A 24,081-nucleotide genomic window follows, 5' to 3' on the forward strand; every position below is an offset into this window, starting at 1 on the left:
TTGTTATGTATCAAAATAAATAATTATATATAAAAATAATTGAATTATTCCTATTCTGTTTTTATGTATGCGAACCATTTCTAAAAATTCTCTTTTTTTCTGTTGTTCTTTATTTTCGAATTTATTGTATACTTTAAGACTAATATTATATTCATCAAAATCATTTACTAGTTGTTGTGAGAATCCTTGAACATATGGTAAGGAAATGTGATCTAAATTTTTATGTTTAGGTTCTGTTTTATTCCTAAATTGATAATATATTCATGTTTTGTTTTACTCACTATTAATGGTATATTAGGAACCTGTACAGAATCATTTTCAAGTCCTTTTGATAGATCCGGCTTGAAAGTGAGTATTCTCTTTTCTCTGTATGACAACTTATTATTTTCTCCAAAGGATACATCGATTCTTGTTAGGTTTTCTCTAAAATATATAAGAGCAGTGAGATAATATTATCAGTCAAGTATGATTATTAGGATTGTTAAGGTATAAATATAATTAAAATATATATAAAATGGAGAATAAATGAAGAAATGCAATATGATACCTATCCAATCCAAAGTAGGTTTGATCTCGTATTTATGAACTATATTTGTCAGTGATACAAGGCTTATCATGCTGCTAAATTCAAATTATAAGATTCGAAAATATCCTTTGATGCAATTGATGCACATTCTCACTCGTGATAATCAAGCAACAAACATAATAACTTTTATCATTATTATGAATTAAAATACCAATAGATACGCCTTTTGCAACATTTATTTTATATCAGTTTAATCTACAGAGGACAGAAAGTTTGATTTACCAAAACAGAGAATATCAAAAAAAGTGTACAAAACATCTATATAAAAAAATGAACGGTGTTTAAACTAAAGCCAGCCAATGAGTTTCTGATAGCGTGTGCTGCCGCCCCTCGCTCTAATTACAGTTTCCATTCGTCTTGGAAGGCTTCTAAAGATGCTCTGGACGTATCCTTGTGGCATGTTTTCTCAAAAGTTGAAAAGAACATTTTGAAGATAATTTAGTAATCTTATTGGTGCCGGATGATGCTAAATTTGCCAGACATGCTCTATTGGGTTAAGGTCCGGGCTACGTGCAGGCCAATTCAGAGTGGGTATCTCGACCTCTTCTAAGTACTGCCGAACCACTCTAGCAGAGTGTGGACGAGTATTATCGTGCATTAGCACAGAGTTGTCACCGATATGAGGCATAAAGGGCACTACATGTTGTTCTAGGATATTGGTTATGTACCTGTCAGCATTTAGTGTCCCATCATTCATGGTACTAACTCCGTGCGACTTTCGAAAGAAATTCCCTCCCAAACCTTGATAGAGCCACCAAAAAAGCTTTCAGTTTAACAAAAATTAACCTGATCGTGCAGTTCACCACGTCGCCTATATACTGGTAGACGCCTATCTGATGAATACAGACAAAATCTTGATTCATCCGTGAATAAAATATTGGACCAATCTTAAATATTCCAATTTGCGTGTTCTCATGCAAATTCCAATCTTGCTACTCGATGCTCTTTGGTAAGATTTGGACCTCTAGTTGGCACTCTGGCTCGTATACCTCCTTCTCTCAGCCTATTTCGAACTGTTTGTAGGCTTATTCGAATATTACGAGCAGCCAACAGATCTGTTTGCAGCCTTCTACTACCGAAGTTACCCTTCCCCAGCTTGTTCGGGTCTTCTGGTTAGCTGCCCTGTTTCTTGGTGCAACAACTCTGGATATGGTGCTTTGTTGAACTCCAATTACCCCGGCGACGTATCTTTGACTGCGGCCATCTTGTATGAGCACGAGGATTCTAACGGATTCTCCATTCATCACATGTCTTGTTAAACGTTGGGGCACATCCATTATTTATTTTAAATTTTCACTATATAATAACGCAATTTGCTTAGAAAGTTCTCGATCTCAATATATTCTCCAAGACAGAAATCATTTACTCAAGCATTTTTGCTTCCAAAAAAATTTGTAAGAAATTGTGATATTTTTTTGCCCATGATAAGGGACTAGAAATATCTATTAAGTTGATTCATATACAAATTGTCCCAAAAAACTGAAATTAAGTATTAAACATATCATAAAATACCAGTGATGCGATAATTTTTGTGGGCAGTATATAAGTATAGTTACAAAAGCAGTGTATTTCGGACAACTGTTATGTACCCCTTATATTCCGAAATTACCAATCTAATCTTAATACTTACAACCGTACTAATTGAATTCGGAGACAATGTAACTAAAATATTTACAGATGGGTCTAAATGAGACGATGGAACAGAAGCAGCATTTTTCGTTTCAAATATAAATCATGTTAAAAAATTTAGAATACCAATTTTTTTTTCAATTTACTCTCCCGAAGCATTGGCAATGTAGCGTATGGTACCTACTAAGTTCAGTGCAAACAGGTTACTATAATGACAGACATTAAATATTTATTATCAGGAATATATTTCAGAAATAAAAAACTCATTATATCAATTGAAAATTGATAATAAACGAATGATTCTCATATGGGTAAAAGTTCTTAACGGCGTTATAGGTAGAAGGTAGATTACGAGGCAAAAGAAGCTTGCAAATTAAAAGAGTACTCAAACTTTTTCTGTCATGTTGATGTAATTAGCAAACATAAGAAATTTAATAGATTCAGATGGAGACAAGCTTACAATAACATTAGCAAAATATCAGAAAATCTCTGCTTCAAGCTTCATCCAAACCTACCCCACAGCATTCCACCTTTAACAAATTTCGATTATAGGGAAAAATACACAGCTATAATAACGCGACTACAATTAAACCATGATTGTTTTCTGGTGCACCTTTATAAATTGGGTATTTTGCAGTTTGCACTAGTTTACACCTGCGACAATGTATCGATAGGCGATACCAATCATATTTTTCTGAAGTGCAAGAAAAATGTGTGGCATTGATTGATTGTAACTTTCCTCATCCAATAAATATTAGCTCTCTGCTGGCAAACACGAATAAAGCTATAGATACTATAATTAACTTCATCAATTGAGCAACAATAGTTCTTTAAATCATGCACATCGATTAGGTAAAAAAAGTCTGCGGCCAATAGGCTCGTCTGAGGTCATCACTAGTCCTACTCACACACACATCATAATAACTAACCCGAAATAATAACTGAATGCAAAATATCACTTCAGAAGAAGATGTTACATAACGCATTACTAGAGTGAGCAACACAAAAAATCTGGACAAAGAAGAGTGTAGCAAATTTTGTAAATATTTCTCTCCATACACCAAATATTGCCTGAACGTATCATCGGTATTCAAGAGAAAGTGACTAAGTTCGTAATTCCAGAATTTTGGGTTTCAATGACGTTTTTAAGGAAAAAATTAACAAGTAAAAAAACGTTATGCTTATAATTCCAAATTCTATAATGACATTTTGTTGAGGCTTGTACAAGAAAAAATCACCAAGCGGACTTAGTTAGTTAATATTTTAAACTGTCCAGGACTTGATTCTTGAATATTGAAGATAGTCACACATTATACACAACCGATTTGCTAGTTATTCCTGTAATGCAGTCCCCACCACTTCAATTACGAATGAACCTATTTTAAATCCTATACAAGTTATATAAAAACGCACATGGGCAATAAAAAATAAACTGTTTTAAAATAATCCTGTTCATCTTATATTAACCCTAGTACGACCAAAGTTTGGCACTTAGTGCCACCTTGAGTCATTTTTTTGTATCTCGTTTAAACTTTCAAGAAAAAATTCTACATTGTTTCTAGGTCGATACTATTTCTACTACGTGAACATAAATTGCGTAGTACAACGTCGTACTTTTTCAATTAAACTCAAAATCGGTTGGCTAAAAAGTACCATACCTTGGTCCAACACGCTTCCTCGCAAAGTCGTCAGCTGATTCTTTTGTTTTCGTAAGTTCTGTTCTGTTTTCAATTTGAAATCCGCCTATGTGCATTGCTGACTCATTTTTGGGTAGCAAATTTGCAAATAATAGTAATAATAATTTGTTTCTTATACAATTTTTCAAACAAGTGCGATTGGTCGATATCTCTCTCAGAGCGATCTTGAAGAAGTGGAAAATATTTCGGACTTTGAGGTTATGAGTGTGATGAATCCTCAAGTGATAGTGATGAGGAAGATCATGTTAGTGAAGTAGGTAAAACTACGTCTAGTGAAGAAGTGGCTCCAGATATATCGTAAGACTCTAACAAGACACGACGAAACGGTAGGGTTTATATAAAAGATGTACTTCGAATTTCACGTCGTTCTCTACAGAATATATTGCGTGAAAAACCAGGTTTGCGGCGAAACGGAAAAGTTCATACTATATTAGAATCATTTCAAAAGTTTTTTACGAACAAAATTATGAGTGTTATCGTCATGCACTCTAACGAAGAGGTAAATCGACGAAACATTCCTCTAAAAAGTTAAGCAAAAACGAAATTCTCAATAGAGTGTTGGCAGATCGTGAAAATGGATATGGAAGATATTGGAATGGAAGTATATAGTGGAAAATCTGAAAACACTACACCCTCATCAAGATGTCAAACAGCGATTGTGGAGAGTAGAACCACTAAAAAATACAGGACGCAACTTGATCACTGACAGGTTTTATACATCTGGTCGAATTAGCGAAAGACATTTACCAAAATTTTAGCATTACGCTCGTAGGCTCCATGCAGACAAACCGGAAAGGAATCGCAGAAGATTTGAAATTAACAAAAAAAAAAGCTACATTCAAATGTTTTTGCGTTTACTGATCCTGTAAGGTAACCACCATACATCCCTCGTGAAAAACCAAAAAAGGTGCTTATTTTTTATCTACTCAACATTCCGACTCAAAAATCTATGCTGAGTTGAAAAATAAGAGTAACTCAACTAAGGGAGGAGTTGATACGGTGGATCAGATGGTCAGGAAGCACTCTACAAAAAGACCAAAGAGAAGATGATCCATGTCTGTATTTTTCACTCTAATTGATATTGCGGCATTGAATGCCTACACATTGTTTATTGGAAGCATACCAACTTGGAATAGCAACAAATCAAATCGGAGGCTAATCCTACTTACATAATACTGGTAATGGAGTCAATAGTTGGTAAAAAGTTGCCAAATCGTTCTGAACAACATTCGAATGCAGATACAGAGGCAGGAACAACAGGTCGATGTCATATTTGCTGTTGCAGGAATCGCCCCCCCAAAAAAATTGTAACAAATGTAACGTTTTCCTTGTGGAATTCATTCCCAAAAGTCTTACGTGTGTGAGGCTTGCTACAGTAATTCATAGAAAATTGTAATTGAAATTTTGTTTAGAAGTATGTATTTATCATTGAAATGGTGAAAATTATTTTTTTCAATATATACTTCTCATTTGAAGTTTTTGTTATTCATACATAATATTTCACTATTTCATACAATAATGAAAAAAAAAAAAAAAACTAAATAGTTGGTGGCAGTTTTTATCCAACCATGATACAACATGAAACCAAAAATAGAGCTTGGTCTTACGAGGGTTAATAACAAAGGCAAACAAATGCCCGTAAAGTCACTTAGAAATGTGAATTGTGATGATCTCCGCTATAAATGTGCATACGTTATCTGCAAAATTTCGAAAAAATATCTGTAAAGAGTACCACTACAAACAAAATTAATACTATATCAATTCCTGAATGCCAGAGAAAACGACCCAAAGACTCCAGTAGACACCCAGAAAACATTTCTTAAATTCATAAATTTGTTTAGAATGGAAAGAAAAAAGAGTCACCCTTAAATCATGATTCGATTCTAATCTTCTGTGTCTCAACGTTTCTAAAACTAAAGTTTTATCATATGAAAATACGTTGCTGCCTTTTTTATCAAATAACACCACCACTGATGTCGCCGAATCTGTAAAATTCTTAGGGCTTGTTGTGGGCATATTGCCGCCTTATCTAAAAAATTAATATCCTCCAGTTTTGCGGTGAGATCAGTTTCCAAAGAACTAAGCTTATCCATCTTCTTAACAGTCTACTATGCCCTTTTTGAGTCGCATCTCCGATATGCCCTTCCCTTCTGGGATACGTGTGGTGTGCGACTCTATTTGAGCGAATTCCTAAACTACAGAAGAGAGCTGCTAGATATTTTCTCGGACTAAACAGCAGGGCTCACTGCAAGAACTACTTTAAAAGATTGAAAATTCTGACTCTTCCTTCATTATTGATCTTTGAATGCGTTTGCCTAATTCGTAAGCACGCTTCTCCAATTTCAGAAAAATCGTTGTACGGCTATCCATGTTTCTAAATGTTCTTGATCTTAGATCTGTTCTGTTTCAAAATTAGTTTTTTTTTTTTAATAATTTTTAAAAGATAGATAATTGACGTTTCGACTTTTAAGTCTCTATTAAAATATGATGTTGATACTGACAATTTGCGGGAAAATTTATATTGATCAATACATCACCTTCATTATGAATATCAAAATAATGATAAAATCAAACTAGAACTTTGTTCTAATAACAGAAATTAATTTTTCTTTACATCCCAAATATATAGTAGTAATCAATTAAATTATTTGTAGTTTTATTAGAGTTTACAAAATAGAGTTATAAATTTTACTTAAATTATTTAGGTCTTTTTTATCATTTATAGCTTTATCTTTATAATTAAATTCATGTTTTCTTGATATGTTTGTTAATGCAGTTCTATTTTTTTATCGTATTGATGATCTTTTAGTTTATTTTCTAAATACTTAGATGTCTGATCTATGTAGACAGCGTCACAATTAGTAAAAGGCACTTGATATATAATATTATATTTATTGAAATATTTATTGAAATAATTCGATAGTTGTTTAGAAAGACTTTGTACATATGGTAAGGAAAAATGTTCTATGTTTTAATGTTTCGTTTCTGTTTTGTTTTTTAATTGATTGTAGTATCTGTTTATCCTTTTCGTGAATATCTTATTGCATTGATGAAGTTGTTTTCGTATACCATTCTGTTCTTATCTTATTGTTAATATTATATAATGTGACAACAAGAGAATTGTTTGACCTCGATTATGAATTGAAGATTTTTATAATAAGAATTGATTTTTTTATTTATATTTTCAATTTTGTTCTTTTGTATTAGCAGTAATGCTATCATATATATCGGACAAAGAATGGAATATTTATATCAAGTTTGCTTAGGATCGTTTCTTCAAGATCTTTCATTACCAATTTTTATAACAATTGAAAGGGGCTCATTCAGAATTAGTAACTAATCTTACATCCAACGGTGTGTCAAGATATCTGTAGTGATAATGACACCAATTTTGTCATTGCTATTCATATATTGAAGGAGTTTATTATCGATATCAATTTACCTGAGGCAAAAAATCAGATTGAAGGTTATTTGAGCGACAACGGAATTCAACGGCGCCTTAGTCAACTTCTCGCGCATCATGTTGAGGGATTATGAGAAGTTACAATAAAAAGATTCAAAAACATTCATACAAAGTCGCATGTCATGAAATTTTGTTCAAATATGAACAATTTATTGCCTCAATTATCGGGAATCGATCTATATTAAATCCTAGATCTTTGATCACCATTTCCTCGGATTCTATTGATTCTATAGTACTTATTTCTGATCGTTTTTTGATAGGATTCATCAACTAACGTTATGATTATTCATCGACACCCAATAACCTGCCTTACTGAAGACATATTCATAAGGTAAAGGTCAATATGCAGCAACGAATATTTGAATGAATTAACCGTTCGCACCTCGCACCAAGTGGGAAACGAACGATCCTGATGTGTTGGCGCCGGCGCTGGAGGAAAACATACGACTATCTCAATGGATTTTGGAAAAAATCGTTGAGTACTATGCAGGTGAAGATGCTGTGGTGCGTATTCCTAATAGTGAAAACTGCGCAATCCTCTCTTGTTTACAATGTAAAAAGGGTCGCGGTATTACCTATTCCACCATAGCGAGTGATTAATGTAGAAAACTGTAAGAAATAGGTAGTCTTTTATCTGATCAGAATAATCTTGTCGCCATCGAACTATCCTTGACGATTCAGTAATAATGTAATATTTTTTTTATAATTCAATAAATAGATAATAAAGGTTTATTCATTTTGACTAATTTCATACTCCTTATTGTTTTGCTGGAACACGATATTTTACCTACACTATATACATTGCGAAAGTTTGTCAGTATAGAAATTCGCTTAATAAAATATTTTCATATAGAATTGTGCAATTAAATTACTCTATTTTCTAGTTTTTTTAATTATATAGGAGAAAAATGCTTCCGGTACCAAAAATACGGCCGAAACTGAATTAACCTTCGGGGTGTATTTCGATTCCCGAATCAGGTTGAGTGGACTATATGTGGATCACAGCTATTAGACATAACAACACATGAATTATTTTTTTCCAAAACTATAATAATTCAATAAATAGAATAATGTTACGAAGTTACGAATAATGTTATTGAAACATTCCCTTAAATCTACAGTTATATCTTTATAAATAAGTCTGGTTTTTAACGTACTGAAATAAGAAGTAAAACATAAGCGAGGACACGCTCGATGAAAATCAGAAAAGTAAATAAGAAATAATGGATAGAGTTCCTACTGAAATACCTACATGAAGCTGTTTCTCTCTATAAGAAGCGTGAGTTGTTTGGATGATCTATAGTTTGAACAGCACATACGCGTAAAATTGATCATTGTTTTTAAAAAAATGTGGGCATGATTTTAATTTTATTCGCAAAATTATTGTTTTGTATGGGAAGTTTTCTCATAAGAAGCAAAACTGTTGTAATATATAGTACTCACTCATACGTGTAGGGTCCGATATCTTCCACATGTAATTTTTTTGCTTTTTTGTTTCTGTAATCATCAATGTTTGTATAATTGAAGATGTGCACTTTATACAGAACTTTACAATTTGGATCCTTCCACATATCGAAACCGTTAGTATTATTGATGAGTACCATATTCTGAAACCAAATATGATTATTAGTTATTTACGTCTTTATTTTTTTCACTTCTGAAAACCCTAGCAGATGTATCCGGTTCTACCGGAAGTCGGCCATCTTTGAAAATATTTTAGTTAAAAATATCGTATCCGAAAACCCAAACGTAGAAATTTTCATGATTTCAATATGAGTATTTTGCCATATACATATAGTTTTAACTCATCGTGGGACACTTTGTATATAAAGGGATACTAAATAGAAAATAGTCTATAATGTTTAGAATCAATCATTTCCAAAGTGAAATTGTCAATTCTTAGATATCCAAAACACTACAAATTTATGATATTTTCTTCTATTTCATCGAGCTTTATTATAAATGTAAACATTCCTCCATGTTTCTTAAGGCTTTGAAACCGACTTTCATATTCACTTTTAATGACCATAATCCAACTTTCGAACATATTTAGATTGCGTTCATTAATATTTTCATTTTCATGTTCCCTTTTTAACAAGGGAAATAAATGAAAGTAAAACTCATGAAACGTAATGGTTCGTTATGTCTGTTAGGAACAAATAAGAAATATTAGCAAAACACTCTACAAATTTAATAAGAAATTGCCCCAACTTAACCATCGTATAAAAGAATGTAAAAACAAATATCCATGTTTCGATTCAATTTCCTCGAAAAAAGCTTTAAAGCGTCTGTGTATTAATACTGATCGCGCTATTATAATATGTTAACAACTTTTTACATTACATTACAATTTTCTTCATGTATCATACAATGAAACGATAAAAGTAAAGTTTTATAAATCCAACAGTTTTTCCTTTCATACTTGGAGCACCGTCAATTGTTATGGAAATCGATTTAAATCCAATTCTTGCCCATTTTTGAAATTTGAAATCTCTTCTTCTTGGCGAAAAATATCAGTACCTTTGGTGGTGTCATTCATTGAAGCAAGAACGCATAGTTCTCCATTAACATTTAAGCTATATATTGATGCAAATGTAATAATTATTGCAAGGCTACCAATACTATTTATATCGGTACTTTAGTCAACTGCAATGCTAATTATGTCACAAGATAACAAAATTTAATACACGTTTAGCAATATATTCAGATTTATCTTCATTCGCTATTTCACTCACATCTTTACGAGTATGTATTAAAGAAAAGTGTCGCTCAATATTATAAGTCCTGGCGGTAATTATATCTGTACATAAACCACATATCATTTTTTCACAATTTTCGATACACCCATACTTTTCGGTCCACACATCTTGAAATAATCTCTATTTTATTTTTTGTTTATTCATGGTAAGTTTTTTAAATAATCAAATAAGAAAAGGAATCAAGAAACATCTTATACGAGGATGTATTGATATCTAGTTAGCCTAGACCAGTTGCATGCATAAACAAAATATTGCGTTACCATACCAACGAACAATAACTTATTAGAAGTGGCAGTGTAAATTTTAACGACAGAAAAGTAAAACAGAGCTACGCAATAAATTAAAAGAAAAAAGATGTTCACCGAAATTGTGAAAATCGAAAAATTGGAGTATCGAGCCATCATCAAGTATCTGTATTTAAAAGGGTTAAGAAGTAAGCAGATTCACGAAGATATGCTCAATAACTCAATGAAAAATTGAGCTGCAAGCTTCAAAAGAGGTAAATTTTCCATTGAAGATGATGACCGATCGGGAAGGCCAGTTTCTGTGTCAGTCCCCGAAAATATCGATGCAATTCATGAAATGATTTTATCAGATTGTCGAATTGGGCTAAAACGGATATCTGAAGCAATGAATATTTCATACGAACGCATCCATCATATAGTTCACGTCAATTTTGACATGAGAAAAATTGCTGCAAAATGGATCCCCAAATGTTTGAATGTTGACCAAAAGCGTGCAAGGGTAGAAGCATCGCGTTCAATCTGTGTTCGATTTGAAATCTATAGGAACTTCTTAAACCGAATTGTTGCTATGGATGAGACTTGGGTACATTTCTACGATCCAGAAATAAAGGTACAATCGATGGAATGGCGACACCCTGGTTCTCCAAGACCTAAGAAGTTTCGTGTCTAAAAATCTGATGGAAAAGTTCTTGCTTCAGTTTTTTGAGATTGCCATGGGGTAATCATCATTGATTCTTTGGATAAGGGTAGAACAATAACTAGGAGATTAATAATAGGCATTACTGACCACTCTACAGGAGAAGTTTAGGAGAAAAGACGCGGAAAGCTATCCAAAGGAATATTGTTTTTGCAGGACAACGCCCCTGCACACAAATCTCATGTTTTCATGCAAAAAATTCGTGATTTAGGATTTGAATTACTAGAACACCCCCTTTATTCACCAGATTTAGCTCCGTCCGACTATCATCTCTTTCCTCAACTAAAAAAAAGTTTAAAATGTCGTAAATTTTCTTGGAACGAGGAGGTAATAAAAGCTGTAGAGGTTTGGTTTGCAGAGCAAGAAGAAACATTTTTTTGAAAGGTCTACAGACGTTGCAGGATCGATGTAATAAATATATCCAATTAAGAGGAGAATATATTGGGTAATGAAATATTTTAACATTGAAATTTTGTTTGTTTCTATAGTATGGTAGAATTTTTCAATATATCCTTATATGTCAATCATTGTAGTATTCCCTTGGAAATCAAAAGTGTAGAGCATATGATTATATAGCTATTATTGTGGTATGCTAACACATAAGGGACAAAAGAACAAAAACACAGGCACGTGTCTGAGGTGTGCTGGAAATAATATAGATATAAATAGAGAATGTAGAAATGAAGAGGTTGAACATAAATACAAACCTTCAAACAGAGGATTGAAAAGTATATTGACACAGTATCGACTACAAAGTGAGACTTGATGTGATGACTGCCATAGGTAAGGTAGGAAATTACTATGACAAGAGGATGTACGTGAACAAAGCAGAGCTGTCTCCACGGGCACTGAATAACCATCAATTGATAACCGACATGATTAGTGATATTATAGATGGAATTCAAAATGAAATTTTATAGCAAGCTTATAGCAAGCATACCATGACATAAAGACTTTTAATTATAATTTGAATACCAAAGACAACATTTTTATGTATATTGGTATTAGAGGTTCAAATGCAAATTTTGAGAAATTACAAATTTTAATTGGGAGCTTCAGGGTCAAACCGTGTGTTATATTTTGTGCTGAATCATACAACAATGTCAATATTATAAACTAGATGGTTAAAACGTATATTATAACAGTATAATAATCAGGTCGGATGGTGTTGTAATATATGTTAAAAATATGAGTCAAACAACAAATTTTATAAAAGTAGGAGAATTAAAAATTCAATAAAAACACAATAATTAACCTAAATAACAACAGTATACTAGAAATATCATCTTTGTACAGATCTCACGATTTCAATTGTCCAGAATTTATATTAAATCTGCAAAATTATTTGAAAAGTAGAAAGAATTTTAAAAATCTTTAATAATTGGTGAATTCATGACTAATTTATTAAAATGTGATAATATAAGCGAGGAATTTCATAAAATATGGATTCCTATCCGGTTTCACAAGCGTAACTAGACCTTTTGATGTGAATAGCGAAAGTGGAACATGTATTGAAATATTTTTATCAAAACAAATGAAAAACTTAGCGCCAAAACTTTTAAATTAAATACACTAATGTCAGACCACTTTCCACTTTTTCTTGTCATCAACAGATCACTTAAAAACATAGACAAATAAAAAAATGAGAAGAAAATACATAATCATAAGAAGCTAGCAAACCTAGCAAGTATATTTAATTGGTCATAGTATGAGGAATATGATCCAAATGAAGCGATAAACTCAGTGACACAAGAAATACACAACTCTCTTACAAAATCCGAAATTGTAATGACAAATAAATGTAAAATAATTTACCACGAAAAACTAGAATTACGAAAATAATTATAAAACCATGTGGTAAAAAGGAAGCATTATACATGCAGCCAAAATTAGATCCATTAAATGGAAGTTTGAAAAACAAATATAAAAATTAAGTCAAAATATTGAATAGAATAATAGAAAAACGCTGAATTAAATTACGAAAAAAGAAATATTTAACAAAATATTGAGAATTCTAGGAAGTTATGGGCAATAATTGACTCTAAGAAAACTAAGAATGGATCTAATGATATAAGTGAATGAAAACTTCTAGCATTAAAATAATCAGGGTTAAAAAATTGCAGGAGAGATGAATTCTCACTACTGCATTATAGGAAAAGAAATGAGTGAAAATATGAAGATTCCTAAAAACAAAACAATAATTTTACCTCAAATGAATGCAAACTCAATCTTTATAGAATCAAAAAATAAAGCGGAAGTAATGAAGATAATTGATAATTTGAAAAATGAAAATGGTGGTATTGATAAAATGCCAAATTTATTAAGATAATATCTGGTCGACTACGTGATACGTTAGCAAATATATTTAATAATTTAATATTATTTAATATTATTTAATAATCCAATATTGCCAGAATTTTCAAAACAATCTGAATTTATCAAAAATAAAGGGACGAAAGACGCGAAAATTATACAGGGTGTTCCTATATTCGACAACGCTCTACAACAAAGAGATCTCAATATATGATGTTCTTGATTTTAGATCTCTTCCGTTTTAAAATTAGTTTTTTTTTGATAATTTTTAACAAAAAGATTAATTTGATAAATTTCTCATTTCATAGACGTTTTGATATATTCATGCATCTAAATGTTTTTGATTTTAGGTCTCTTCTATTTTAAAATTAGCTTTTTCAATTATTTTTGGAAGAAAGATAAAGGTTTAAAGATAAGTCGGAGCCTCAAATTTCATCTTTCATCCAAAAATTATTAAAAAAACTAATTATCAGATGTTTATCAGTTATCACATGATTTTAGATAAAACTAAACAGGAATTATACCGACGTTTATTGAAATTAGTGTTATTCTTTAAAAAAAATATATGTATATATACTAGCTGTTACGTTGAAGATAACTGTTTATATTAGTTTTGAGTTAGTATATAAGGTGTACATGCATGGATAAAAATCTTGCCATGCTCTAAGCTGTCCAAGTTTCTGGTCAGCTCTGAATCGCCAATAAGTTGAACTTCCAAAGATGGACAAATCTGGGCCCGCACACATATTGCTTTTAACCTCAATACCCAACAAGTGATTTTCTAATGATGCTGACATTATATGTCCAAATCCTCAGCTGCAAGGCCAGCTTTATTTGGAAAAATAGCAACCCGCGTCTTTGCTGCATTAAACTCAATCAGATTGCTTTCACTCCACTTCAAGATTTGCAGTAAAGAGACCTCTTTCATATGGTAGAGAAGAGAGTTTGGATAGAGAACTTGTTAATTCATCTGCGCAATTTCTCAATATGATTGGCTGTATTCCATCTGGGCAAGTCGCTTTATTGACGTTCAAGTCTTTGAAGTTTTGCCACATTTCTATTTCTGGCATAGATGTACCAACTCCAGGCAGGATGGGTGGTAGTTTTACTCGCGAATCAAGTGTTGAATTTGAAGCAAATGTGCGATTTAACAAGTCGGCCCTCTCCTTTGCGGTCACTGCAAACCAAGTGTGAAATTTTTGACTTACAAAAGCCTTGGCTGACTGCTTTTATTGCAGACAAAGAAGTCTGCAAGTTGCAGTTTTCATCAAATCATGAAATGTTGTCGGAAAACCCTTTGAAGGAGTAAGGAATATAAGCTTTCATACCTATCAAGATTACATCCGAAATCTCGTTTGCAGATACTGAAGGATAATTGGAATTGAAGCAAACATCATTCCAAGGAAACATAAAAAGGAAATCCTTTAGATGCTTTAATTTGGCTGATCTATAATGTCAAAATTTACGTGCTCTAGGTGGATCTTGAGTTTGGATTTCTAGTTCACACGTTGCTGTAATTAGCTTGTAATCTGATGTTCCGAGTGGTGTATATACGGTTACGTTGTATAGGGGTATTTTTTTAGAAAGAGGTCTAAGAAATTAACAATTTCACCATCTCGATCGAGGACTCTGGTTTGTTCAGTGATAAGTAGGGTTAGTCCATGACTGTTGGAAAAATATTCAGCTTCCCGCACCTCATCGTCAGTTCTGTTGGAAAAATTTAACCAGTTGACGTGATGAACATTAAAGTCACCAGAGATAACAAGATCTGCGCTTGGATGGTTTGATTGCTGGTAATCGATTTATTGGTAAATTTTGAGAGTAACTACCTGTTGCGAGTATCACTAGAAGGTCTGTATAGGAATCAAACGAATTATTGTTCTTCAAGTCGTTGTTTTAAACCACATTACATTGCATTCCGAAGGCTCGATATTCTCTCTCACTGGCAAGATATGTCGTCCCTACCGAAGGAGGCGAGTTCAAAATTATTCCTGAATCGAGTGTGTAAGTCGTATCTTTATATTTTTGAAATCACAAAATGTATTTTTTAATATTTCAGTCAATTTATTTCATACTCATTTTTATCTTACTACAATGAAGTCTAAAGTCATTTTCTTAGATTTTATTATAATTAACAATAAATGAATATCGTATTGCTGATACAGCAGACTAGCGACCTCGTACAAATAAAATAATGATGTTGCGTATTATAAGTAAATTTCATTCCATAACTGTATATACAGGTATACAAGTTGAACCTTTGTAGACTTCACCTCTGTTTCTATTAGTGCCAGAATATGAGGTCTCTTCGACTACAAATATTGGTGTATAGCGTTTATATTAGTGTTAAGATTTCGTATATTCCATAAATTTACCTAAAAATTTCTTCTACCTAATAGATCCTCTACTTGGAGATCCTAACAGTGGCTAGTTCAACACCGGAGTATTTTGGTCTAGAGGGTGCCATCATGCTATATTTTTTTCTCTTTTCCCACCCTGGAAACCAGACGCATCGGCACTGCGACGAAACTTAAAACCCTTAGAGCCAATTTACATCGCTTAGATCCGATACGAGAAGGCCATATCTACCACCTGCAGACATTGTAAGAAAATACACTGAAAATGAGTAACAACGACCCACATTTGGCATTCTCATATGCTACATGTTGCTCTGTTCTAATTAAAAATTAAGTATAGCTTATCTTATCGTCTAAAACTACGTGATACCTAAAGAATGAATTGAAAAAAATCTTCAAGACTCCAACAGATATCAGTTTGTGCTTTTGATATATATGCATTGAAATGAAGAAAAAAAAGATTACACATGTTTATCTCCTGAAATTTACCTAAAATAACAATTAGGGCTGTAAATAGAATTTTATTAAATAGTATTTTATTATTATTTAAGGTATATTTTCAAGCTCTTTGTTTCATAATAATCCACTTGGTGTTGCGGATAACTCTTAATTACCCTTTTTCTATAAAAACACGAATTTCAATAACAATCGATGGCTCATTTGAGCCATGAATAATCTCAAGTGAATAATTGGATAAAACATAAAAAATCATATAAGTAAAGCTATAAATAACTCACCGATAGAATTAAGTCATCAATAGTGTTGGTAAACCACAGCACGTAAGTCAGTACGACACTTAATATTAATATGAACACCAAAGCAGATTTAACTGAAAAAAAATTATAATGAAAATCATGTTTTTCAAAACATTGTAGGCCACAGTCAATATGTAGAAAAAAACAAACTATGATTCTGTTGATTGTCTATGTTAAGAGTTAATCTGCTAGGAGATCAAGAAAAAACATTGCCTAGTTTGTAGTAATTTTTAGGTACGACATTTCTTATTGTGCAGTGCAGCGTACTTACTGAGTTTTTTATGTTCAAAGCTTTTTGAGAATAATAACAATAAATATTTACGATTTGATGTGCAAAGCAACAAAACTGAATATAATATAATACTTAAGTAGCTTGATGATTCAATGAATAATGTTTCTCATATAACTCATGGTTATTACCGTTAATTTAAATACTATATATTTTTACTCGAGTATCGGCTAGGATTGCTATCACAATTATTAATGACACACATTATGAATAATGTTGTTCAATTTATAAAATTTTAATGAAACAGTGACAATATCCATTGATAGAAGGCAATAACATTGTTAAATTGACAAATAATGAAATATAGAAACTGCTTGTGCCTGATTCATTAATGAGAAATGCAAAGAAATAAGTCATAAATACAAGAATTAATAACATTGGAAAGTTCGTATAGAAACAAAATTATCACAACACCAACCAATTCTCTATGGAAATTTGAAACCGAAAAGTAATAAACTTGTAAAAAATCTCGAAAGTTACTTCATATATAATTTGAAATATCGTTTCACAATTTCGGTGTGCTACATTCTACATCACCTCACCTCAATTCTAAACAAACAAACAAAAATGTAACATTTTAAGTTCAACTTATTTTATTTCTTTTTATAAATCATTAGAATTGGTGTGTGTGTGAATTATCGTTTCTTTCCATTTTTTTATCAAGATAATAAAATTTATGTAATACTAGACTAGTAATTATGATAGTAAATATGATAATTGGAATAAACAACTCAAGGCAACATTTTTAGAGATCTGAAGCAAATTAGTAAACCTGTAGACGTAGATTACATAGCACAAAAACTTTGAGATTTATCATACCTCTTACCAGAGCTTGGAAACTTACCTAATTACAGACCCATCTTGGTCGCCCTATTGTTATTAATTTCAGAGAAAATAACTTTAATTAGATGTAATCAGATAAGTAACAAACTCGTGACTTGTAGCTACACAGACTACAATATTTTATATCAAAAAAGTATCCTGATGGAAGGAATAATTGCATTTAAACGTTTAAGAGCGAATAATGAAACAGAAAAGATTTTTTTATTTATTTGTATGACACACACAAAAGCAAACATAGAAGAATTCATTTTGGAACTAAATTCAAAATATCCATCTAAAAAGTCCACCTAGGAAATGGAAAATAATGTACAGTTGCCATTTTCAGATACTTTAGTAATTAAAAATAGTAATGGGCTGATTCTTTCCATTTTATCCAACATAAGATAATCAGTCTCCATTTCTTGGTACATCGTTTATTTCACATTCCACTAAACATCAAGAGATACAATAAAAAAAGGTCATTTAATGATGATGTAGCTGTATTCAACGGTTATGTTAAGAGAATTTCAAATTATTAATTTAACTTATCACGGTTAATTAACCGTGTTAAGTTTAAGAACTCTATGTGAACCCGCTTTTCCCCAAATTTAAAGTGAAAAACGAGAAAAATTTGCTTTGGTACCTTTCAATCCTGTTTGTACAAAGTAATTGGACGGAACATTCAACAGAGTAGGTTTTAAATTGATTTATAAGTCCAACAATACATTAAAACAATTGTTGGCTAATCTTTCCATAACGTATTTTCCCGGTGACAGCATAAGTAATATTGACATAATAATTGGAACTATTATTAATAGAACAAGGAAAGACAATTTTGAAAAGTCAAAAAATGTTAAAATCCGTTCAGTCAAACCCGGAGTAATTATGTTTAAAGGAAAATGCTTGAAATTTACACATTTCTTACAATATCCCGTAATACGAAAAAGATATCGACATGCGGTTTTCGCTATTCTGTTGTTAATTTGGTCTACTTTTATATTCTTCAATTAAAACTGCATGTTTTCATTCAACATTTTCAAGGAGAGCTAGATTTAAGAAAATAAATAAATAGCGCCCTCTAACGTATACGTTACTCATTAGGTTGTTTCGAAATTATAACTCGTAAATTCGTAGAAAGGAGCTCTCTTTAAAAAGACTAAGTTTGCATAGATAGGTTAAGTAGAACTGGACTTACAGGCGTTTTTTCATAATAAAGTCCCCGCTTTCTCCCACCTCTTATTTGAAGAGATAGACTAAAACTTGTACAATCAAATATACGCTGAATTTCTTGAAGAATACGATCATCTTAATTTAAATGCATTTTAATTAGGCAAAATTTGTAAATTATTCATTTTATAATTTTTGGTATTCAATTACGCTCTCTGGCGGTGGACCTACAACTCTGTGAATAATTTCCAGGTTTTTCTCGAGGTCACTTTTGTTATTAATTTTATTTTCCTGAAGTTGTACTATAAACGTTTCCCGAAATATGGCCGAGAGCCATTCTTATTGAGACACCCAGTACATAGAGCTTTATTATTTTTTTCCTTCGTTAGACATTCTGGGATTCCTAGTTTTCCAATTTTTGTGAATGATATATTACCATTTTCAGCATTTGCAATATTCAATTTAATTACTTGCTCGCAACGAGGAAGTACTACCATACCATTTTCGATAATTCAATTTAATTTCACTGTAAAGAGTCATCAACATATTTTCATTCAAAAAAATAATCGAATCGAGCTTTTATAAATTACCTGATCCTAGCAAACAATCAAAGTGATCGTGCAATTTGAAAAACTAATACTCTAAATTGAGTGAATTGAAAGTGAAGTTGTTTTGTTAGTTGCTACCAGAAGTAGATTTCACATGGAATGGTTTTTGAATAAAAGATTTCTTGGGATATTTCTCGGCTATGGATTGTGTCACAGAGGATTTTGTGTTACGGGTATCGTTTAAGGTAATATTTTAAGAAAAAATTATATAGGACAAGACACTTTCTGAATTATTAATAAGTTCAACAATTCAATGATGTTTGATTTGATTTCGAGGCCCCTATCTCTAAAAACTAGTCTTAATTAGTGCAATCGTTATCGTATATATTCTGAAATTCTTTCAAGATAAAATTTATTGGTTGATTGAAAATTTTTTTTTTGGAATCTATTATGATGATTTTGGAGTCTAGCAGTGTTTCTTGTGAACATACTAAAGGGGGCTGGATTTGGAAATCTTTGATTTTGTAGGACGAATTTGAGGGGTTACTTTTTTGCTTTGTTAGTTCATAGCACTGCACTGGTTAGGCCAAGAGGGTTGCTGTCTATGAAACTATTTGGAGTTGAGTTATTTTTCCTCTTTTATAAATAATTCTGAGTATTTGTACGTGAAAAAGTATTTTTTAGATTATCATTTTAGCTCCTATATATTCAAATTTTCTGGATTTTTAGTCCGCATATATACCATATATACCTTGTGTTTTAAGCAATAGTAATAGTCTGAAGGCTAATTAAGTAATTGCTTAAAATGTAATGTAAAAGTCGTTTCATCAACTCATTTTATTTCTTAAAGTCATATATTTAATGTGTGATTAAGCCTTATATCAGAATAAGTATTGAGTAGTGGATCTTCAAGATTTTCCCACGTTCTTATTGTACAATAAGAAATATTGATAGCCGCTCCTACTTCAATTTTTATTAAGATGCTGGACAACAAATAGTGATATTGTAAATCCTCTACATTTATAGTATTACAATATTTCTCCCAAATTCCAATAAATCATGGTATTATTGCTACCTAGTTGTGGAATTCTGTTATTACACACATATACTGAATTTTGGTGGAGCTGATTCACATTTCATTTAAAAATCACTATTTTGACAGTTAGAATACTGAAAATGTTTTTTTTTTTGAAAACCAACTTCTTTTCTTACCACATATACCAATTAAAATTATACAATTCAATATTGACTTCTCATCAGTTCTATGTAATTTAATTGCTCATTTTATATATTATTTATTATATATATATATATATATATATATATATATTATATTATATATTATATATTATATATTATATATTATATATTATATATTATATATTATATATTATATATTCTTTGTAGGAAATATGCTTGCTATGCTCTCTTTTTGTGAGAGTAGTGAGTGGTTTTAAAATTGTGATTAGAAATTTTAATTATTAGTGTGTCTGAAATAACTATCCAACTATCATATCCTGGATATGCATAGCTACTAAAAAAGTAAAACTGCATTGAGAGAGAATAATTACCTCGAAATCATAATAAATAACGTATTCAAGAGAAGCTTGAACAAATAGTATAATCAATTAAGAAATAAACAAAACACAACCTGATCGTAAAAAATGTAGAACTACATTTCAAACCATACCAAACCATATTCAAATTGTTTTCTCAACAATCATCCAATTATTTTGATAAAAATGGATACTATGCTCAAATATTTTGATAACTCCATTATGTTCTTTATGACTTTATTCTATAAAGTCTTGATTTCATGGGATTTCAAAATAACAACCACCAAAATCAAGTATAGTTCATGTTCATTGGTGAAAAGAAATATTTATTTAATACAAAATTACAATAATTGATTATTATGTAACGTTTTTCATATTTATTCACACTCTCACACGAATACGTGGGCTGAATTAATAAACACTGTCTCTTACGTTCTTAATTTATTTACACACTATACATTACACTTATAATAATTTACTTATAAATATCACTTGAACACTTTTCTAGAATTTATTCTGATAAAATACTGTGAATAAACCGCCTGCTACTAAAAAAATTATATACAAATAAACATCAAACGAATTCAACGAAATCAAACGAATGATTTATTAAAAATGTGAAAGTCGCCGCCCGAAAACCACCGCAGGAATACGCCGAATTTTTAAAATTCCATAGTAGCTGTACAGGGCCAGCCTAGGAAACCTAACTTGTTCGTAACAACTCAAAATTTATTGAAAATAGTTATTCAAATTAAAAACCTTCGGCTGCATGACATTATCTCAATCTGTCAACAAATGGCGTTAAAGAATCATTTTAGGCGTTATATTATGTACCTCGGCTGTGATCCGATCTCTTAGATCCTAGAGAGTTTAGTCCGAATCCTTATAAACTTTAGACTTCAAATAGCGCCAAAGGAAAAAATATATTGGAGATTTATCCGATGATCTTGCCGACCTCTCAATATGACTGCTTCGGCCTATCCATCTCTATGGAAATACATTGTTCAGGTATTGTCTAGCTCTAGTAGCATAATGAGGTGGAGCACCATCGTGCTTAACTCAAATTCCTTCTGAGAACCGAATTATTAATACGATTGTGAAGCAAATTAATAAATTCTAGTACTATGTGATCTCGTAAAAGTTGTAGATATCTGTAACTATTTGATGCGTCTCTCATAAATTCTTCTCCTAACTATGAGTATGAATAACTATTATTTTTTCGAAATATGAGAAATTCTTTCAGAGTATGTATTCTTGAACAATTTGGCTATCTCATTGTATCTCTAAAACTAACAATAATCAATAAAGTAATTCTTTCACGTTCATTTTGTTCAGACATGATTGATAATGATTATAATGATAACAGTTAATTTCAAATCATATAATTTATTTCGAGAAAACAACTGGAAACCATAATTCGTATGTCATCAATCCTCTAAACATGATAGCAGTGATTTCGGCAATGTCATATCTACACAAAAAAATTATGATTTATTTATATTACAGGGTGATTAATCAGTGTTCAAGTTCAGTGCCAATATGAAAATTTGAGGCATTATAGCCAAGATTAGTCCTCACATTTTTAAATTATTCACAATCTTACAAAAGCAAGCTTGGAAATATTGATGGATCTATTCAATCGCACGGCTTCAGTTAATTGTGTAATGAATAAACAAATAATAGCTTCTGTGATAGAAGAAATTTGAATTAATGTTTTATTTGTGTAAAATGCAAGCACACACCCTTTTAAACTCGATTAATTCGAGTGGTGCCTGCCATGTGGATATGCCTATGGATATTGAGCTTCTGATTCTACAGGCTCACACTTCTCCAAAGAAATGAGTTCCGATGTTCTGGGCGTCTGCAAGCGAACGCGGTGATCATGAGTCACGTCTGTCATGCGAGAAGGTCTAAAAAAATACTCTGGTCAGGATTATGTTAGACAGCTCGGAACAGCATTTGTCGTAGTAGTATAAGTAAAACAGAGTAAGGCCGACGCTCGAAGCTGTCCAAGTTTCTGATCAACTCTGGGTTGTCTATAAGTGAACTACTCTCTACCATATTGACTCGAGCATCTTCAGGGTATACTTGGGGGCCGAGCTTCAAATGTGCGAGCAATATTCTAACGATGGGCGTATCTGGACCGTTTAGAGGACCAGAAGCAGTTGCGGGGTATATAGCTTTTTGGTCTTAAAGCGAGTTGTCTTGGCCAAATCAGCCAAGTGACTATGTCAGAGCATATTGCTTCCAGCCTCTGCACACAACAAGCGAATGTGCGGGGCTGGTGAAATTTTATGTCCAGTTAGGACCAAATCCTGAGCTGCAGTACCAGATTTCTTCGTAAAAATATCAGCCTAGGTCTTTACTGTATTAAACTCATTCCAGAATGTTTCTAAAATCAGTGTTATGATGTTGATGATACGTTGCTATTGAGGCGGTTGATTTGAACGACACCAGCCTTTGTCAGGTGTGTCCATCGATAGAATACTGGATCTTTGAGAAAACTACTAATCCTGCTGATAAATGAGGACGATAAACCATACGATCTTAATTTTTTTAAAAGATTTTCATGCCAAACCCTGTCAAATGTCTTCGATATGTCAAATACGATTGCTCTGGATTCCCCATATTTCTCTATAGCTTCAATCCATACGTAACTGACATTGGCCATGAGGTCCCCCGGTTGATGTATTTTTCCGAAAGCCGTATTTATGGTAGCTCATAGTGTTATCAGACTCAAGATACCTATCTCAAGATTTGCTGGATAACGATTTTCTCCTGAAAACCCATACACAAGTGTAAGAAGTATTTCCAACGAACAAAAACTAAGCTACTGCGCCATCTCACGCTAATCAATTAACCAATATTGAAGTACAGTACAGTGCCCACGTATGCCGAACATTTTTATTCATTTTGGTGTTTGTGTCAAATCACATTTATTCACAATTAATTAGGTATTGTAAAAGGATATATTCGATTGAGCCAATTAAGTTTTAAGCTCCAGTTTTTTTTCCCAGTTGTTTTCTCAAATTTGATTCTATGCTTTGAAATTAACTGTTATCATTATAATTACTTTATTGATGATTGTTCGTTTTGGAGATACAATGAGTTAGCCGAATACATACCCTGAGAAAATTTTTCCTATTTCCAAATTTTTAAATTTGAGGATAATGAATAAAACTGGTAGCGTACAAAATT

General features: G+C 31.9%; 1 protein-coding gene across 1 annotated transcript in view; it reads right to left on the reverse strand.

The window, feature by feature from the left end:
- The window catches only part of LOC130446283 (scavenger receptor class B member 1-like), a 56,546-nt gene that overhangs the window by 28,319 nt on the left and 4,146 nt on the right, over positions 1-24,081 (reverse strand). Inside the window, exons 2-4 of the mRNA XM_056782422.1 lie at positions 16,484-16,575; positions 8,819-8,982; positions 282-423 (exon numbers count right to left, since the gene is read on the reverse strand). Coding sequence (XP_056638400.1) covers positions 282-423; positions 8,819-8,982; positions 16,484-16,575 — 398 coding nt within the window. The remainder of the gene's footprint in view (positions 1-281; positions 424-8,818; positions 8,983-16,483; positions 16,576-24,081) is intronic.

Source organism: Diorhabda sublineata, chromosome 7 (genome assembly GCF_026230105.1).
Source record: "Diorhabda sublineata isolate icDioSubl1.1 chromosome 7, icDioSubl1.1, whole genome shotgun sequence".
Taxonomy (NCBI): domain Eukaryota; kingdom Metazoa; phylum Arthropoda; class Insecta; order Coleoptera; family Chrysomelidae; genus Diorhabda; species Diorhabda sublineata.